This window comes from Saccostrea cucullata, unplaced genomic scaffold (genome assembly GCF_032062105.1).
Source record: "Saccostrea cucullata isolate Sc308-1 unplaced genomic scaffold, CSIRO_AGI_Scuc_v1 ctg3072, whole genome shotgun sequence".
In the NCBI taxonomy this organism is placed as follows: Eukaryota; Metazoa; Mollusca; class Bivalvia; order Ostreida; family Ostreidae; genus Saccostrea; species Saccostrea cuccullata.
Window position 1 is genome coordinate 39,868 of NW_026934456.1, and position 19,671 is coordinate 59,538.

The 19,671-nt window shown below is 31.2% G+C and overlaps 1 protein-coding gene across 1 annotated transcript; it reads right to left on the reverse strand.

Moving 5' to 3' along the window:
- Positions 1-916: 916 nt before the first annotated feature.
- Positions 917-13,621, reverse strand: LOC134240787 (receptor-type tyrosine-protein phosphatase gamma-like). The gene is made up of 17 exons (XM_062722867.1): positions 13,531-13,621; positions 13,264-13,439; positions 13,027-13,114; positions 12,536-12,612; positions 10,951-10,987; positions 10,450-10,547; positions 7,229-7,357; positions 6,786-6,928; positions 4,899-5,034; positions 4,663-4,812; positions 4,477-4,576; positions 4,271-4,344; positions 2,272-2,397; positions 1,958-2,080; positions 1,667-1,791; positions 1,356-1,491; positions 917-1,123 (listed from the first exon to the last, which is right to left on the reverse strand). Exons 1-17 carry the CDS (start codon positions 13,619-13,621, stop codon positions 1,052-1,054), a joined length of 1,881 nt encoding a protein of 626 aa, XP_062578851.1. The 3' UTR covers positions 917-1,051.
- Positions 13,622-19,671: the final 6,050 nt, after the last annotated feature.

The following is a 19,671-nucleotide window of genomic DNA, read 5'->3' on the forward strand; positions in this document are numbered from 1 at the left end:
TCCGTTCTTTTTTTAAACAGTTCTTTTGCCTTGCCTAGACACAAAAAGTGCAGCTAATGTAATTTCTGTATGTTCCGTGCATATTGTAATTCTAAACGCAAGTTGATTAAACAGTATTTTTCTTCTGTTCATCTGCTTTCGATGTTAGAAAGCTGGTTTTCTCTCAGGGTAAATCAGGGTTACTTTCTGAAACCTTACAGCATGTAAGATACTTCTAACAGCAAAACTTTCAAAGTTTCAGACCTGATATGTAAAATAATTTTCTTTTCAATAGTTAAATTTTGCTATTTTTAAAGATAAACAATACTTTATTATCCTGTCCTTTGCATGTTTCCGTTATACAATATTGTCATTTTTCGGCGATCCATTTCGACAAAACCAAGACGAATGTGGAAAATGTGCAAACTTTCTTAAGTACTTAGAAAAATACTCATCTGAAAAAGATCAGTTTAGAAATTTCTTCTTAATAGTATTAAAGAAAGGTAGACTGATTAAATTTGTAATAATCTATTGTGAAAACTTTTAGATAGAACGTCATATCATTTATTAATAAAGTCTTCTTTTAAACATCGACGTTGAAAGGTTACGATTATGATTCATTAGACTATATACTGAACCTTTGAAATTAGATATTTAATACATATAAGCTTGTGTCTCGTCCTGAAGTTTGATTTTGTTACTTTTGATTGCAAGAATAATGTGATCTTAGTTTGTGCGAAAAAAACATGTGACTTTAAAAAGTGCGTTGAGCTGTATCTTTTGCAGACACATAACAGAAATACTATCTAAAATTAAAAACTTGTCCTGTATATTTAATAAAAAAAAGATAACATTAGATTTTAATAGTAGTCTTTATTCAAATTATTTTCAAACTTGGCAAATTCATTCACGAATATATTTATATGTATATGTCATAAAAAAGGGGGAAAAACAGAAAAGATGACATGCAGTAGATTCCCTTTAAATAAATGATATGCTTTTACACTGTAGCTATTCTAAGGAAAAATACACACATATATGCATTTACATCATGTAAATTGTGAAACAGTATCTACATATTGGCATATATTCCCTCAGAAGAAACAAAGAAGGATACCAGTTGATAGCATCGTCTGTATTCTTCCTGCAAGAAAAAAAAAATAATATGGAGAATTAACTTTAAATTGTTTATGTCTTGTCTTTCTTACATTAAATTAAACAACATGTGACTTGTATTTTGAAGAAGTTTCCATGCATTTACATTTTAGTTTACAGTCACAAAATTACATTTAAAAAGATTTCAAATGAAAACTTTATCATCATTTAAACGTATATTTAATTCTCGAAAATATTTGTGTATCGGCATTTTTACTCACTAGATTGGTAAACATCTCTGGTCTCCTATACTGAATTTGTCGGACAATAGTGAACATGTCCACTACACCGTCCAAATGGAGCTCTTCCATAGCATTATACAATGCACAAAATACCCCAGCTGATCCAGCACCGTTCCTTTAAGTGCACAAAATAAAAAAAAGGAGTTGAAACCAATAATTGTGTGATATATATATAAGAGTTTTATTGATTCATTTAAAATTCGTGTTTTTTTTTTTTTACTTTTTTGTCAGTTTATAATAAAGGTTTTGTTTCTGTGGAAAGGATACAATATATGGTAGACATAACGTACTTGCTAATGACAACTGCAGGAGATGTTGACGCTTTCTGTTTTTCTAACAACAACTCTGTTCCTTTCACCACAGAAACATCGTTTTCAGAGGGTATTACAAAGACAACAACATCTCTTTTGTGTTCCTTCAAATTTATTTTTAAAATAAAAAGGCTTCCCAGCTAATAATTTTGTATAATTTTATTTCATTGCACATTTTTGTAATGCAAAACTTTTTTAAAGCAAGAACCAAATAAAAAACAACATTGATTTTCGTTGGAAGTTTAAATCATAACATTCCAAAATTCTTACATTGTTTGACATGGAAAGGGTTTCTTGCGAGACTCCATTAATCGTGCTCCCACTATTTCCGGTGGTTAGGATGAATGGAGGACATGAATTGGAGAGTCCACGCTTGGGAAGTAGGGTGATTTCCTGAATATGTATATAAAATAAAAAAAAAATAAATAAATAAAAAAACATCGCTTTGATGATGTTTGTATATGTAGATTTCAATATAATTGATAATCTTGAATGATTTTTTTTTTCAGCAAAATGGAAAGAGAAAATGTGAAGAAAAGATATATAAATGTTATCGTAATATGGATTTCAATACATATTTTTACTTCGTCATTGTCTGTCAGGATCACTAATGCATCCACTTCGTGGTCGATACACAATCTCCAAAGATCAACATCTGTTTCAGGAAGAGGTTTTTGGGTTAATATAAATCCCCTAAGGTTAGTAAAAGTCTGAAATTTGAATAACAAAAATACAATAAATAATTTTTGAAGAGAAATTTAAAGTTATGAAAAAGTTAACTGTAGTTCTTTGCACAGTATCTGTTACCAATTAAATGCACGTATATGACTTTATACCATCATTAAACAATTCAATAACACATTCAGATTCTATTCATATAATAGAAACTATGCAGCACTGAATTATTCATATTTTCTATTGATAATTAAAGTAAAAATAATTCTTTATATTTCAATATATCAAAACACCCTATAAATATTTTTTTACAAAATAAATAACTTATGCTTCCATGAATATTTAGTCATCAATAGTACGGCATGTTTGTTGGGTTGCTTTTTTATTTCAATGTTTATCTCTGAAACTTTATATTTTTATAATGTATGTAACACAGCACTGTTTAGGCCTACTAGAGAGGAATAAATGGAATAAAGACGTGCAAAAACTGGAACTTTCTGAAACTTGATTTATTTTATAAAGCTGTTTACTGTAACATTACTTAAATACTTACAGAAAAAACATAGTATACCCCACTCTGTATCGAATTAAGTGAAATGTAAAAAAAAAAAATAATTTACCATTTGTTTCTGCATTTTTTGTACTTTCTAGAAGGTGATGCTGCTCTAAACATAAATCGATTTTAAGAAAGCGGCGCTTTTAAAGATAAGGAAACCATCCTGTTTTATATCCAAAAAATTACTTACATCTATTAAGTGTACATGTATGCCTTTGAAAAAGGTGATTTAATAAGCTACCTTGAAGTTAAACATGCCAAACCTGTACACACAAACACGTTAAAATTGATTACTTATAATCTCTAGCACTAAACAAAGGTTTTACATTGGTATTAATATCCTATCTAAAATCTGTAAATAATTTTCTGTTTAATTATAAAATGCATTTTTCATTGTAAAATATATACTTGACATGACTTCATACAATGCGTCTTTTTTGTCATTTTTACCAAAATGACGTCATGTCGACAAGTTTGCTGCGATCATGATTTTTTTTTATAAACTGTTGTCTGGGATTTAACTAGCAACTGTGTTTAATGCATTGATAATTAAGTTTTGATGTTGTTAATTATGCTAACACAGTTTAAAATTGCAAAGTATTTTATTTTCTAGTATTATGAGGAATACAAATTGTACATATTTTTGTTTGACGTCACAGAAAACTTTTCCCGTAAAAATTAGGCCCCGCCCCCTTTTTCAACCCGTAACAGTGCTGCGAAATTAATGATTTGTGAAGAATGTTTTAATAAAGGATTAAAACATGGTAATATGCATATATTTTAGATATAATTTTGTTCCATCTTTTAAATATATATATCCTGTCTTACTACGTATTGTGAAAAAAAAATCAAAACTCAGGATTCACGTTTATCATCTGAAAGAATCATGGAGCAATCGATTATGAATACCACCTTAAAGTACAAATAAAAATAATCATTTTTTCTACTGTTAGATATTTCTTTTAAAACATAGAATAACTGTTTGTTTTCCAAAATCAATTAATTGTTTCAATATTATTTAAAATCTAAATAACTATTAAGCCTTCTTTCGTTTCCAAAATATCGACTCCTAAACATTTTAAATCTCTTTTGCGCGATGAATCGTGCGTATGCGTTAGCAATCGGGAAAAGTTGTTTAAGGTGTAGGATCTTTCGTTTAATAAGTTGAATCGTGTGCTAATCGTGCGGGATCGTCCAAATAACATGATCTTTCGTGTAAGTTGTCAACACTACATGTAAGTAGGGAGGCAATTCTTCTCCAACATCCAAACTAGTATTCAAGTTTATTGTCAGACGTTTGTTCAATTGTCACTCTTTATTTTGCTACATTGAAGCACATAAATAAAACTTACCGCTATGATAACTGCATTGATATAATCATTTCTCCCTTTCACGTACGATGTCAAATATGGTCTGAACTTGGAAACTGCAAATAGTACAACATGTATTAAACATCTTATAGCGATTCTAATTTCTCTATTTGAAACAAATACATTATAAACTAAAAACAATATGAACAAAGTTACATATATAAATTAATGTTTTTGGAAAGAAATACTGGGCAAAATTTCGTCGCTGAAATTTTTTGCTTTATTTTCGGCCTTCCTTGCATCATTTTTCTCCTCGTCATTGTAAAATGGTTTCAGGGTTGATAATAACTGTAAAATAACACATTTCCTGTTAAGTTTATATGAAAGTTGGTCATTTTGATAACAATCTCGTTAATTTAATGCCTGTAAAATACCTTAAATTCTTTGTATAAAGGTCTTTGATTCAGTGGTGAACTGTCATTCAGTAATTCTTCCGCTTTGGATTGCAAATCTACCGCAGAGATTACAATTCCTTTTCCTTGGAAGCCACATTGCAATGCTTTATGTAAAAATATGTATTGCTCCTAAAAAAGGTAGAACATCGCTGGAATATAGTTAGAACAACTTACTGCATTCATTTTGATAACTTAAAGAATACTCTACTACTCACTGGTGTTTGAACCATGGTCATACGATCCTCTCTCATTTGTTTTACATAATCAAAAACGTTGATCCGCCCTGTTTCTCTCCCTTGTCTCAGCAAAGAATCAAGACCAATAAAGGTACCTGTTCTGCCGACTCCCGCACTGCAAAAGAAGATTAGACAAGAGGATATGAAACACGCCGCTCATTTGAGTACGCTAGGTAGGACCATAATAGATATGATATTACTCAGTCCCATATTGAAAAGTTTAAGAGGGTAAGCTCAAAACTACCTTAGGATATACTTATATATCAATTTTGCTAATTATGACTATTTAATCTTACATATATTCGAATCTACTCTACCTGAGGATGCTTCTATAATAAAATGACTCAAAATTGTTATGCTGTTTTCACCAAAAGATTTTCTCAAGACGATTCCTATACACGCATTTTTATGTAAACTTTTGACCTTGTCTTTTGCCCCCAACCCTTGGGATCATTATTTGATCAAACTTGAATCTAGAATGTCTAAGAACCATGAAGAATGCTTCTGAATGAAGATTACTACTTATAGATTTGTTGTTCTTGAGAAAATTTCTCAGATATTTGGTATTAGCATTTTTTATAATGCATATACATGTTTCATTTTACATTCAAAAGTTAACGATTTAAATGATTATTAAGACAGCTCTGTCCACACAAAACTTTATCAAATTTTCTCCTATCTACAAACGAAAACTAGGTAAGGTTCTACTTACATATTGTTTCTCCCCTAAGTTCTTATTGATAGAAAAGAGCCAGTTGTCTCAATCTTCTTTAGATTTACTACACCCAGAGCTTGACATAATTTCCCTAGGATACTTGTCATTGGTGTTTAAAGTTTTTTATTAACTTTTATTTTGACCTTATCCACAAGGATTCCTATCTACTACTCTTAAATGTCCATAACATACAACACACTCTGTTATTAATCCAAAGCATTTTACAGAAGAAAAAAAAAACGAGGAGAAAATTTTAAAAAAGATAATAACTAAGCAGTACCTTACAATATTTCATTCAAGTCTATAGGTCAATTAAAAAAAGATAATGATAAGAGTATAAGTAAGAAAGTAAAGAGATATAACGCATAACGCTTAACAAAACTCAAGCTCATAAATAAGAACGCATCCCACCATTATATGCTAATAGTAAGAAATTAATTGAAAGTTTGTACAAATTTACCACTTCATCAAGAGCTACTATTTTTGTAAATTCAATTTGATCATTTCTTTTACTAATTTGGTGTAATATCTTCATTCCCTTTTCATCAGTAAGCCTTTGTGAAATTTACTAGGGTTCAGACCATTGGAACCTTAATCTTAATCTAATTCAGGTATTCCGAATGTCGGAAACTTTTTATTGCTTATTCACTATCCAACATTTACATGTAATACTGCATTTTGAAAGGTTTCAAAAGGTTTTGAATTGCATACTCTTAGTCAAGTCTATTCTACACGACATGGTTATTACTGTTCTTGTAAGGAAAATTTTTACAAATATTTCTATTTCAATTTTTTTTCCTTTGTGATAACTATCTGACAGTTAGCGGCGTTTATTACTTGATAATTCTACCGGAATATGAATTTAGCAGGTCGAGTAGGATCTAAGGAGACCTAATATGCATGCAAATCTCGTAAAGAAATAATAATTGCCGATGATGCAATATGTGTGTACCTGGTAGAAAGAGTATGGTATCAGAAACCTTTCGGTAGCGAAGCTGTCTCGATACAGATTACAACACTTTCCTTTTCGGCGATTACTGTTTAATTTATATCTCTCTTTCCTTCTCTACTTCTCTCTTTCCCTCTCTCTCTTACTCTCTGTAATGATGTTTGCACTTATATAAAACCCTATAGGATAGAAAACTTTTCACCTGCAGTGGACTAATAGTATGTCATCAGGATGTTTTCCCTTTGTAACAGCGTTATGGAAATGAATAAGACCGATCTCTTCTGGCGTACCATGATCAGGCCATGCAGTGTAATGGAAATGGGTCAATTCTCTCCTCTCTTTTGTCTAGAATTTAATCAACACACATTATAAGATACGCATCAATAAAATTATATATATATATATATATATATATATATATATATATATATATATATATATATATATATATATATATATATATATATATATATATATATTTATTTATTTATTTATTTATTTATTTAGCGTAAAAATTAATAACTGTTATGAAAAATAAGATTTATTAAAATCATTCGTTATTTTTATTTAATTTTTTTTTTGAAAACTTTTCCTCCGTTTTCTTTTTTATCAATTTTAATCTATTAAATACATATATTTACTTACATTTTTTCGCTGAACTGACAATTTTCGAACAATGTAAAATGCATATGTTTTCTCCTCTAAAAGAGAGACTTCACATGGACCTACATTCATTGCTTTGTCTTTAGTTGGCCAATACTGTGTACACTTGTTCTAAAATTAAGAAGTTGATAACAGGGGAAACAAATTGAGAAATCATATTAATGGAATAAAAGAAGGATATGGCGATAACGAAGAGTATTCAATATCTAAATCCATAAAACAATACAAAATAGGAGCAGAGCAAACACGGACCTCCGCAACATCAGAGATGGGATCAGATGGAGTAAGCGTCTCCTGCTGACCTGTCACACCCGCCGTGAGCTCTTTGTCATAACCAGGAAATAACGGAAAAAATCCGGTACCTCGAATTACCGAAATGCCCCTGATTTACCGAAATGCCCCTGGAAATTACCGAAATGCCCCCTAAAACTACCGAAATGCCCTTTAAAAACTTAAATATTTTGATTAATATTAAAGGTGGTGAGTTTATTATACATATTTTAAACTTTAAAATTAAAAAAAAAATTACAAATGTGTTTTTTTTGGTCAAAAACATGTGTTTATCTAAGAGAGATAACTCTGGTATGTGTAGTTGATCTATCTCTACGTCATTTTTCTTCGAAAAAAGAATAACATAATTCTTTCAATTTCTATATAACTATCGATTTTCTTTTTACCTGAATAAAAATTTTCTAATGCTTAAAACTCATCGATCATTTGTATAAATATATATATATATATATTTAAAATTCGTTGTTAAATCCCGAGAAAAAAAATCGTTGCCGGTAGGTTATAACCTAGCTAAAAGCTAGGCAACTTCATATCTAATCAAAATAAAGTTTGATATATTTGTTAATAGTTAAATTATTTCATAAAAATGAGACATATATGTACAGTAATCTACCGGTATTAAATCCGATCCGAGGAAAATCGTACAGTTATATATATTTTTAAACAAATGAAAGCGATGTAATTAAGATTTCATATAAGCAGAATTATTTTCTGAATGTTGTCAATTTACATGCCGAATATTTTTAATTTATTGTTTTAAACTTTTAAGTTTAATATGCTGTAAGCATTTCATAGCTTTGCTTATTTGGTGTATTAAATTATACAACTCTGAACCCCAGGGGTTTAGTCTCCCCTGCTGCATACACTACTGTTTATTATGATTGTGTACCGTTATCCATTCAAAAATTTGATGTCCTGTCTGTTGACAAGTACGTGTCATCCTCAGTAATTGCCATTTTGGGTAGTTCTGTATCCATCCAGTTTTAATGAAAGTTATTCTTAAAATTTATAAACAAAAAATAATAAATAACGTTAAAATATTAAAATCCAAATAAAATAATGTCACTTTATTAAAAGAAATAAATTTAGTGACTAAATTACAATCATTTTCCTTTACTGAATCGCAGGCGTCAATTCCGACTGGAATAAAAAACGATGTATACTTTGTACATTTTAAAAAATTTGGAAATTTCAAGGCAACAGAAAAAACGACGGTTACCTCGACAGACGGAAAGATGACGATTGTTAGGCCAAAGTCGTTAGGTAAGAAATTAGGACAGTGGAAGAGAAGGATCAATGAGAGGACTAGCACTTTCAAAAAGGGAAAATGTAATTAAATTATACGGACGGTGCGTACGCCGTATCTCCTTGTCGAGATGCCCCCTTTTGGGGTAGGATTCGACCGTCCAAATTTGATTGTATTTCCTGACAATTAGTAATCCTCTTCCAGGAACATTCAGGCCCTACGTCGCCGTGTCGCGACATTGCGTTATGCATGGGGATCTGAAAACTAATGTACATAACAGTTGTTGTAAATAGTATTAATTATCAGAGGAATTTTGTATATATTATTAGTTTTAACGTTTAATCATGTAATTAATATGTGAAATTCTTGCATTTCAGCTTCTCCTTATTCGAAGGTCTTATTTGTAAATAAGGTTTATTTTCACTTCATAATTATTCATAGAATTTTTGTATTTATAAATGACATAGAGTACTCTCGATCCAGCTGAGAATTAATTTCATTAACCATGTCTTTTTTTCATGATTTTTTCGTTTTCTTTTTCTTTATTTTTCTTTTTTTTCATTATTTATTTTTTAATTCAAGTTTTCTTTCTTTTAATGATTTTTTTTTTAAATTCAAGTTAAGCTTTTTGAAAATTTGCCAAAAATACCATGACGTTTTCAATTTCTTATAGAATTATTTTTTATCGATTCGTTTTTTTCTTATTAGGTAATCTGGGCTGAATCAATTATTGTTTCAAGAATGATCCCCCACTATCCATCTTTAGATTCTTTAAATTCATATTTCAGTTTTCGTCTTTGGGTTAAATTATTATGATTTTAAACTTGATCTTTGTGTTAATTTTTTTTCTAGTTTGATTTTTTAATAATTCATCTTTGGCTTTCAATTTTTTTCTTTCAAAATTATGGCTCTTACTGAGAAGGCCTCCACGTGGCAAGAGCTGGGCAACGGTATCTTGGGGGTTGCGGTGGGTGGTAGATTGTAATTTAATGATACCGGCGAATATTAAAAAAGAAATGTTTGGTTCCAAATTAAAATAAAAAATGAATAAAAATCTCTTTTATTTTTAAACCTGACGTTATTATACTGTACTTATATGAGGTGTAAATAATAAAGTGTACTTACTTGTACTTTTGTCATGTTTTCTTCTTCTTCTTTTTATATATTTAACAAGACATACCGTATAAAATTTTGTCAACAAATTAAAAGAGAAAGAAAGAAGAACATGGATCATTAAATCATACAGTAATAATATAACAACGGCCAATAACACGCTTCCTGCTGCGATAATGCTGCAAGAGTTATCGCTCTTAGTAGTCACTATATTCGAGCGAATTAAAAGGTTGTTTTTTAATTTTTGTTCAAAAAACACAGTTTTATAAATAAAATTTATCATAAATTGTCATAAAATGACCATTAGAATATAATTCAAGGGGCATTTCAGTAGTTTTAGGGGGCATTTCGGTAAATCAGGGACATTTCGGTAATTCGGGGTAACCGAAAAAATCCGTCGTTAATTCAGTGTATTAATAATGGACAGCAATTGCTATGAAAAACGTCAGTCACCATTTGACTCAATATGATAAATTGTATTTGCTTACAAGGTCATTGTATCCACCATAGACTATTCGATAAACAGAATGTTACATTCCAAAATTAGACTTACCTTTCCATTCTCTACTAAGTTTGTCAACATGACGATATCTTTTACTTTTTCTTGCCAAATCATTCTCCAGAAATCTGTTAATGTGTTGTTTTTCGGACCTTTAAATGAAATGTGTAAAATGCTTATTATATTGATAATGTAAACATTATACTGCCTTGTAATCCTTAAGTAGCCCAGTCGCTAGAGCACTAGAACGTGCCCCATAATCTAAAGGTCTTGAGTTCAAATTACAAATCTAACTGATCTTAGTCAGAAAAAAGTAGTTACTGTTCTCTTGCCAAGACTTTGGCACATTCTATTGAAATTTTGGGGTTTTTGGATGTGGTCTTTAAAACCGAGATTTGGCGACACCATGTTTGCACAATAAAGAAACCTCACTGAGCATTCGTCCTAAGTGCGGAGAAAAAAGGTCAAAATCTGATACCCTTCACTAGTGTCATCTCTGTATGGTTGAAAAATCTCCAATGAAGGGTAAATCAATATAGAATCGCTCAACCGTACCTTGTGCAGCGATATATGCAGCATCCCCTTTGTTATCCTAAAATTGAAGTGCAAAGTACTTTAAAATATTTGATATCTTGCTTGAAATTAGTCGACAATAAGTTATCAATTTGAAAAGGTTTTCGATGAATATACGTATATAGCATAAATGTATAAAAGAATTTTAACAAATGCACCTTCGATATGGAAAAAGGTATTTTTTTTTCAGTTTTATACGTGATTAACAATTTAACAATTGATCACCAATATAATGAAAATAATCTAATTGAGGCGATTAAACAACCATAAATTAAAACCCTCGCTAAATTAATGCTAGAAAATAATCACTTATTAGAAAGCGGTCACGCGATGATTATTTGGTCATAGATTTCATACTTGAATAGTTGTACATGTAAGAATAAATACAAAAAGTGCACTTTTCTGTACAGATGATGAATGCTGTAATATTGATGATTAAAGAAATGAAATATATGTAGATAAGGAACAAGTTCAAAAGTCTACACATTGTAACACAAATACAAAATAGGAACAGAGTAAGGCTTTGATTTTGAATACTGTTTGTTATTTCTATATCATTCTCCAATTACTAATTGAATATAAAGAAGCACAGTTATATAATATAAACAATTTTTAAGGAAGTTCTGCCTTGTTCAGTTTATTTCGTTAAGTAAAGGAAATAAAGACTGATATTGATGAAGAGACAACAATTATTTAAGTTTGTATGGGTGAAAAAATGGTTTGATAGGATTTGTTATCCTTGATAGAAAATACTAGTGCTACAAGTATGGCTCATGCTGTCGTGTTGTTTTAAATATAACGTCACATAACACTACATAATATTGTTTCGTGTGCGTTATATGCAGTGATACATTACAGTCAGATGAATTTTATTCAAAGATCCTAGAATTTGTGTTCATCTTTTAACATTCAAAATATAAACACGCACCGGAGAAGTCTCTTGTCAATTACAAGAAAATATAGGTTGTTTTTAATTTAAAATTTTACATTATGTTAAGAGTATTGATTCATTGATATCCGTATACCAAGGTAGCGATAATTAAATATTCATTATAATAAGTTTTCTTTGGGGACATGCTATAGGTCTGAAAAGAAATGTCTTTGGAACATTCGTAGGTGATGATTTTTTTTTTGTAAAGGCTACACTAAAAATAAATAATTTTTGAAATGCTTTTTTTACATTTTGTTGTGCGAAGAAAATTGCACCTTCTTAAATTCAATCTGGAGTTTATATATGTGTACATGTATTTATTGTCGCTATTTTGTTTGATAGTTATTAAACGAAATTATTTTTCAATTTGAAAACAAAAATAGCAATTTACTTGATAGAATATAACACCCTTGAGTAAGAACTTGACACCTTCGACATGAGAGAAAAAGCGCCTACAATACGCAAGGGAAATTTGCATATAATTATATTCACAACGTCGATCTTTGATTTGCAAAAATTAAAAAAAAAATAATTATTATATTTTCGCTCTTTGATCTTTAAAAAATGGGATTTAAAGTTGCAAATAAATTATAAAACATTTCAAGACAATCATAATTAAAGTTCTTTCTCTTTTACCTTTATGTAATTTGCATTAATATAGTCGTTGTCTGAATCCTTCCATTTCTCTTTAAGTATAACTCTAGAATGCTCATCTGAAAAAAAAATATTCCGAATTAACTGATAATTTACCAGAGAGATGGTAAAAAAGTAAAAAAAAAATTAAGCATAAAACAAGAAAATAAACGCAATGCTGATATTTTTTTTTTTATTAATAAACTTACTCTAGTCACCATTTGCGTATATTTAAACATTATGAACTAACCTTAAAAATGTAAAGTACATACATCGTCATATTTAAGGAATGAGTTGTAAAAGGCTCTCAGAACTAATATTCTTATTTCATTTGGTTCTCTATTTTTTTATTATTCTTTTTTTTTGTCATATTAAAAGCAAAACCATAGAAGGGATGATATTTCCTAGTAACATACAATAAACACTCATTTTGCAAAAAATTCAAATATTTGATCCTAATTTAAAAGATTATAATAAGTCAATTCCGGTCTTACATGGAAATGTTGCTTTAAAGCGATTTTTTGCAATATTTTCTGTCTTTCTTGCTGCTTCACAAACATTGATGTTTGATGATGGAAGCCTCTGTGAAGATCAAATGTAAAAATACACCGCTAGGATTTTTAGAAAAAAAGACGGTTTAAGAAATAAACACCATACCATACAAAAACAATGAAAGTTCTTATACGACAGGTTTATGTAATTTCAATAAAGGCATAGATTCAAGATGTTACCCTATACTCTGCAAGAAACTGTTTGTTCTCCAGGTCACTCTTTTCCTTAATCACATCTGGAAAATCCTCAATAGTTATGTTTGTATTAACCTGGACTGTGTTGTAATATCCATTATCCTCATCATTAAGGGACGAGTGTACTTGGCCGAACGCATCATTTGTATTCTTTGATTGGCCTTCAGAATGACATTTTTGTTTTGTTATTTGCATATTTCATTAATAAACAGAAAAAAAATCTATCCAAAATTATTTTATCTAAAATAGTACCACTTATATCACTGAAACGAATCTCCTCTCTGCTTTCCCTATCATTGTGCAATTCACACGTGTTGATGATATCCGTGCCATTTCCTTTCATATCCTTTTGACGGTACCGTCTACAATAATGTGCCAAAAAGAAGTTATCTTTAAAAAATTGAAAAAAGGAAAAAAATATCAGTAACAGAATGATTCTGATACCTATATACATAAAAATACACCTGTAGAAAAGTAAAAGAGATACTCCGGCGATAAGGAAGAGCAGAACTGCTGAAACAGTCCCTCCGATTACTGCTGTTTTATCAGACTGTTCTTTATGGTTGAAAAGGTATTCTATCTTATCTACAATGCAAGAAATATTCCTTTGGAGAGCTGTGATTGACAGATCGTTTTTGTAGTTCATGTAGGTGACTTTAAAACGATTGATTTTTTTGTTAGTGCTTTGATAGTGTTTTTAAATTGATTACATGGTACGATGCTTACGATCACATTTTGAGCCATTCCAACTTTTTTGACAACCATAAAGACAGACCCCTGTCAATTGCACACAAACAGGATGTGTCATATTGCATTTCCCACACATGAAGTTGCATTTGTCGCCAAACATTCCATTAGTGCATACTTAAATAAAGGAGGGTTATTAAATAGGCTAATAAAAGAATATACATCTATGTATATGTCGTGTTATTTTCCTGTTATTCATCTTATATAAGGGACCTTAAAGATACCTTCACACTTTGTGCCATTCCAATTATTTTGGCATCCGTTTTCGCACACACCAGTGACGTTGTTACAAGATGTCTCATTTTGACAATGCCCACATATCATGGAGCAGTTTTCTCCATAAAATCCCTTTAAGCATTCTGCAGAAAAAATAGTCATTGTATTCAGTATCAGTTTATATTTAGTCGTGAAAAAGATCTATTTTAATTAAATCACGCCTTGTTTTAAACATCAAAGATCGTTTATCAAAATTAACTAAGATTCTATATTTAAATGAATGTCTCAATTCAACTAATGTAAGAAATCATATTCAAGTATTCACAGTCAAAAATATCACTTTTGATTTTTTTATACATTAAAACGTTCTCTGACAAATTCCAATGACATGTAATTTAATTGAAAAATAATTATGCTAATTACTTGATGTAAACGTAATTAGTTCAAAGTTGACACCAGAGAGCTTTAATGTTAAAAGCATTTACTATGGAATCCGGATAGGGCCACGCAGTTCACTATCGCATCATCGCACCATCGACATTTGAGTCGATGGTGCGATGACGCGATAATGCGATGACGATGGAGCGATGAAGCGATAACGATGAAGCGATGGTGCGAAAGCGCGATGACGATGACGCGATGGCGCGATACTGCGATGACGATGAAGCGATGGTGCGATGGAGCGATAAAGCGATGACGCGATGGCACGATAGCGATGATGCGATGGTGCGATAGCGATGATACGATAACGCGATAACGATGAAGCGATGCTCTATCGTGTCATCATCATTGCTCTATCGCACTATCGTCATTGCATTGTCGCACTATCGCGCTATCGACTTTTATGCGCATGTGCCATTGAGAATAGAAATGGCTTCAGGTAGCGAAGATATGAACAGAATATATATCAGAAATAGATCTTACTGGGTTAATAAACTTCACTTGGGCATTAAAATTTACCATGTCTTTCCTGCCAGACATACAACTATTTAGGAGATTGTTAATTTATAGTTTCATAATCAAAATAATAAATACTCATCTTGTGACTGATGTAAAAGATATCGAAATCCACGTGATCTAGATTTTGATTTATAAACCGGGGGGGGGGGGGGGGGGGGGTTAATACTGTTGATTGGAAAATAATTACGATGGTTTTAGTTTCACTTTGTTCGCGATTCATCCTTTTTCTGCAAAATTAAACCCATCGTGAATGTTATCATTAACTATTAAAAACGAGTAAATACTTATACGAAATTTAAATTAATTTCTTGCGTCGTGAAATCAAGGACCTGTATACTAGTATATAGGTCCCTGGTGAAATTAAAAGCATCGCTATTGTACTTTCTGAGAAATCCTGACATTTAAGCACCGTTAAATACAGTATTCTCAATCAAGAAAATTAAAAGCAAACACAAGACAAAAGTCTTCCTCCCTCTCTCCTCTTGGTACATGTACTTCGTGTTTGTTATTTAAAATATAATTATCAAATACAAAATAAAAGTCAGTTTATTATCACTGGGCAATCAAATCTTTCCTCGAATTTTAACTACTAATGACAATACACATGGAAGCTCTTCTGTATAAAACCAAAGAAGAAATATGATTTCTTTACCGTTTTCGTTAAAGAAATATTCTTGAATCTTTTATTAACAAACGCCATGTTATGTAATGACTGCTGGGAATGCCATCCTATCTATATAGTCGATAGAGCGATTGTGCGATGACACGATGTCGATAGCGCGATAAAGCAATGACGATGACACGATATAGCATCGCATCATCACTATCGCGCCATCGCATCATCGCTATCGCACCAACGCATCATCGCTATCGTGCCATCGCGTCATCGCATTATCGCTTCATTGTACCATCGCACCATCGTCATCGCGCTATCGCGCCATCGCTTCATCGTTATCGCGCTATTGCACCATCGCTTCATCGTTATCGCACCATCGCTTCATCGTCATCGCATTATCGCGTCATCGCATCATCAACTCAAATCTAGATGGTGAGATGATGCGATAGTGAACTGCGTGGCCCTATCCGGATTCCATAATTTACAGAGTTAACTGGTTAAACGTCTCAAATCTTTGTCGCGTTTGAATACTAGAACATATTCGTGTAAAACAAGTCATACTGTCACACATGGGTCCATCCCAATTATTTCTGCAACCATCAACGCAATTTCCAGTGATGTTGTTACATTCATTTTCTGTCTTACAATTTCCGCAGCGATATCCACATTCCTTGCCGTAGAAACCTCTATCACAAACTATAGAGTACACAATTATTAAAATTACATCGTGTATTTCTTAATAAATACGTCTAATACTGTATAATGGATTTGGTATCTCTAGCATGTCATAAATTCTACAGGGTGCAATAATGATGCTTTTATCACTTTTGCAAAATAAATAATTAGATAAATACACAAAAGCTAAACATGAGATATTTCTTTCTCCTTGTCCTCTTGTGAAGGTTTTCTGAGATTTTTAATCAAAAGTTATAAAATTTCATTTAATCTTCAATCATTTTAGAGAGCATTTGTTCTTATAATTAAATAACAATGACATTGAAAGTTTACCATCACATTTGCTTCCAGCCCAATGATCTTGACATCGATCTGGACATATTCCAGTAACGTTGTTACAATACGTTTCGGTTTTACAGTGTCCACACTTCTGTCTACAATCTATACCATAAAATCCATAGCTGCAAACTGAAACAAAATGTAGAGTTACAATTCTTGTAGAAACGTTATTGAACTCTTTATGTTACACTAAACATTTCATTTTTCTTATTGGTAAAATGCAAACGGAGCCCAATGGTCTTGACACCAACTTTGACAAGTCCCAGTTATATTGTTACAGAATGTTCCTATTCTACAATTTCCACACTTTGTCAAACAGTCTCTACCGTAGAACCCTTCGTTGCATACTTTAAAAAAACAAATTCAATATAATATGCCTGGTATGACTGCGTTTCTAAACTTTAGGAAAGTATTAATCCGTTGAATTTCAGGACTATTTCAAAGCAGTGAGGATGGTAAGATTCTGTCTCAAAACTTAATGAAAAGTATTTAGTTTCTAAACTAAGAACTATTTCTTAGAATTGATACATACCATCACATTTCTCTCCAGCCCAATGATCTTGACAACCGTCCTTACAGATTCCAGTTGTTTTGTTACAGTATGTTCCTGTTTTGCAATTTCCACAGGTCTGTGAACATTCTTTACCGTAAAACCCATCTTTGCAGACTAATAATAGATTAAATAAAATATTAACAATGGAAATTCGGTTATATATGCGCCATATCCTTTGTTTCAATGAAAAGAAAAAAAATATTTTAAAATCGAGACTGCCATCTGAGCCAAAAACACTTATGGTTATGAAATACATATTGAGAACAATTTAATTTTCCTTTAAGACTTTTCATTTGATGGGGTACATGCCGTTACTTGATTTTCGCCTTTATACGTGCAGTATTAAATTAACATTTCTATAGATTTTAGCATCCTCACAATGTCAAGAGTTTGTGAGGAGTTCGAGAAATCACAAACCCTTGACATTGTGATGATGAAATTTTAGTAGTGCAACTGCTTAAACAGTAGCTTATTATGTTCCCCAAACGAAGTTGGGGAACATATTGTTTTTACTCTGTTTCTTATTATGTTCCCCAAACGAAGTTGGGGAACATATTGTTTTTACTCTGTTTCTTCTTCTTATTATTATTAAGGTCTTCCGTTTCAGACGGAAGACCTTATAGTGATTCTACTGTTTTTTCTTTTTATTATTATTTTTTTTCCCTTTTCTTGTAAATCGGATTTCTCAGAGATGGCTGGACGGATTTTCTTGAAATTTTCAGGGATGATAGAAAATGAAAATACGCCCAGGCGTTTTTTTCATTTTTTCAAAATTCTCTTCCGGTCGTCAGTTATGTCCGATTTCCGCTTTTTTCAAAATAATTTTGTCTGACTCATATCTCAGAAACAGTAAAAGATTAAGACACCAAACTTATAGAAGTCATAAATCTTGATTAGTAAGCAAGCCCATTTGGGTTAACATCGTCCGCCGTCACTTCCGGTAGTCACAGGAAGTGATCAAAGAAATCGAAAATTTTAACTTTTCTTTTATGAAATTTTTTTTTGCATCAGATAACAACATCTTATTTGTAGTTTCGAAATATATCAGTCTCACCGGAAGCAAAAACGACAACTTCCGGTTATGATAGAAAAACTGCATATTTTCAGTATTTTTTCTTTCACATAAATATTTTTTATAGATAAAGTATTTATAATGATTTTTTGATATGTTATTTAGACTGCAACTGTCTACAGTAACGTCAAATATCTTTATAAAATTCACTTCCGGTTGCGTGATTTCCTGTCCTCAAAATGAGAAGTTATCATAGCTAGATCTCGTAAACGGTAAGAGTTTAAGACACCAAACTTAAAAATCAAGTGGTAAATCGTGATGAGTAGGATAAATTATTTAGGAAAAGATTGTCTGCCGTCACTTCCGGTCGTCACCGGAAGAGATAAAAAAAATCGAAAATTTCAACTTTTCTTTTTTGAAACTTTTTTTTACATCAGATTATAGAATCTTATTTGTAGTTTTAAAATATATCAGTCCCACCAGAAACAAAAACGACAACTTCCGGTTATAAGAGAAAAACTACATAATTTGATTATTTTTTCTCCCATATATATACTTTTTGTAAATAAAGAATTTGTTAATGATTTTTGGTTATGTAACTCAGACTGCATATGTCTACAGATATTTCAAATATCATTTTAAAATTCACTTCCGGTCGCGTGATTTTCTGTCCTCAAAATGAGACGTTATCATAGCTAGATCCTGAGAGCGGTAAAAGATTAAGACACCAAACTTATAGGAATGGTAGAGCTTGATAAGAAAGCAAATCCATTTGGGTTAACATCGTCCGTACGGCTGTCACTTACGGTTGTCACAGGAAGTCATCAAATAAATAAAAAAAATCAATATTTCTTTATGGAATCTTTCTTAGTAATACATTATAGCATCTTATTTGTAATTTTGAAATATATCAGTCCCACTGGAAACAAAATCGACAAGTTCCGGTCATGAGAGAGAACTGCATAAATTGAGTATCATACTAATCCATAAATATCTTTTATAAAAAGAGTATTTGAAATGGTCTTAAGGACATGTCATTCAGACTGAAATGTTTAGAGTAACCTCAAATATCTTTTGAAAAATTACTTCCGGTCACGTGATTTCTTGCCCTTAAAATGAGATGTTAATATGACGAGACCTCTTAAATTAGACTGTACTAGATCAAGACACAAAACTTATATGAATAATAAATTATTAAGATTGGGCAAAAGATATAGCGTTAAATCCGTCTGCCGTCACTTCCAGCCATCACAGGAAGTGATATAAAAATTGAAA

What these genes read in the sequence shown, in the direction of transcription:
- LOC134240787 (XM_062722867.1), bottom strand. Translation starts at nt 13,621, where the DNA reads ATGAAAGGAAATGGCACGGATATCATCAACACGTGTGAATTGCACAAT. An exon ending in CTTTAAAGCAACATTTCCAT is followed by an intron (nt 12,613 to 13,026) that starts GTAAGACCGGAA and finishes TTTTTTTTTCAG; the next exon opens with ATGAGCATTCTAGAGTTATA. An exon ending in TCAATGCAGTTATCATAGCG is followed by an intron (nt 2,398 to 4,270) that starts GTAAGTTTTATT and finishes TTCAAATTTCAG; the next exon opens with ACTTTTACTAACCTTAGGGG.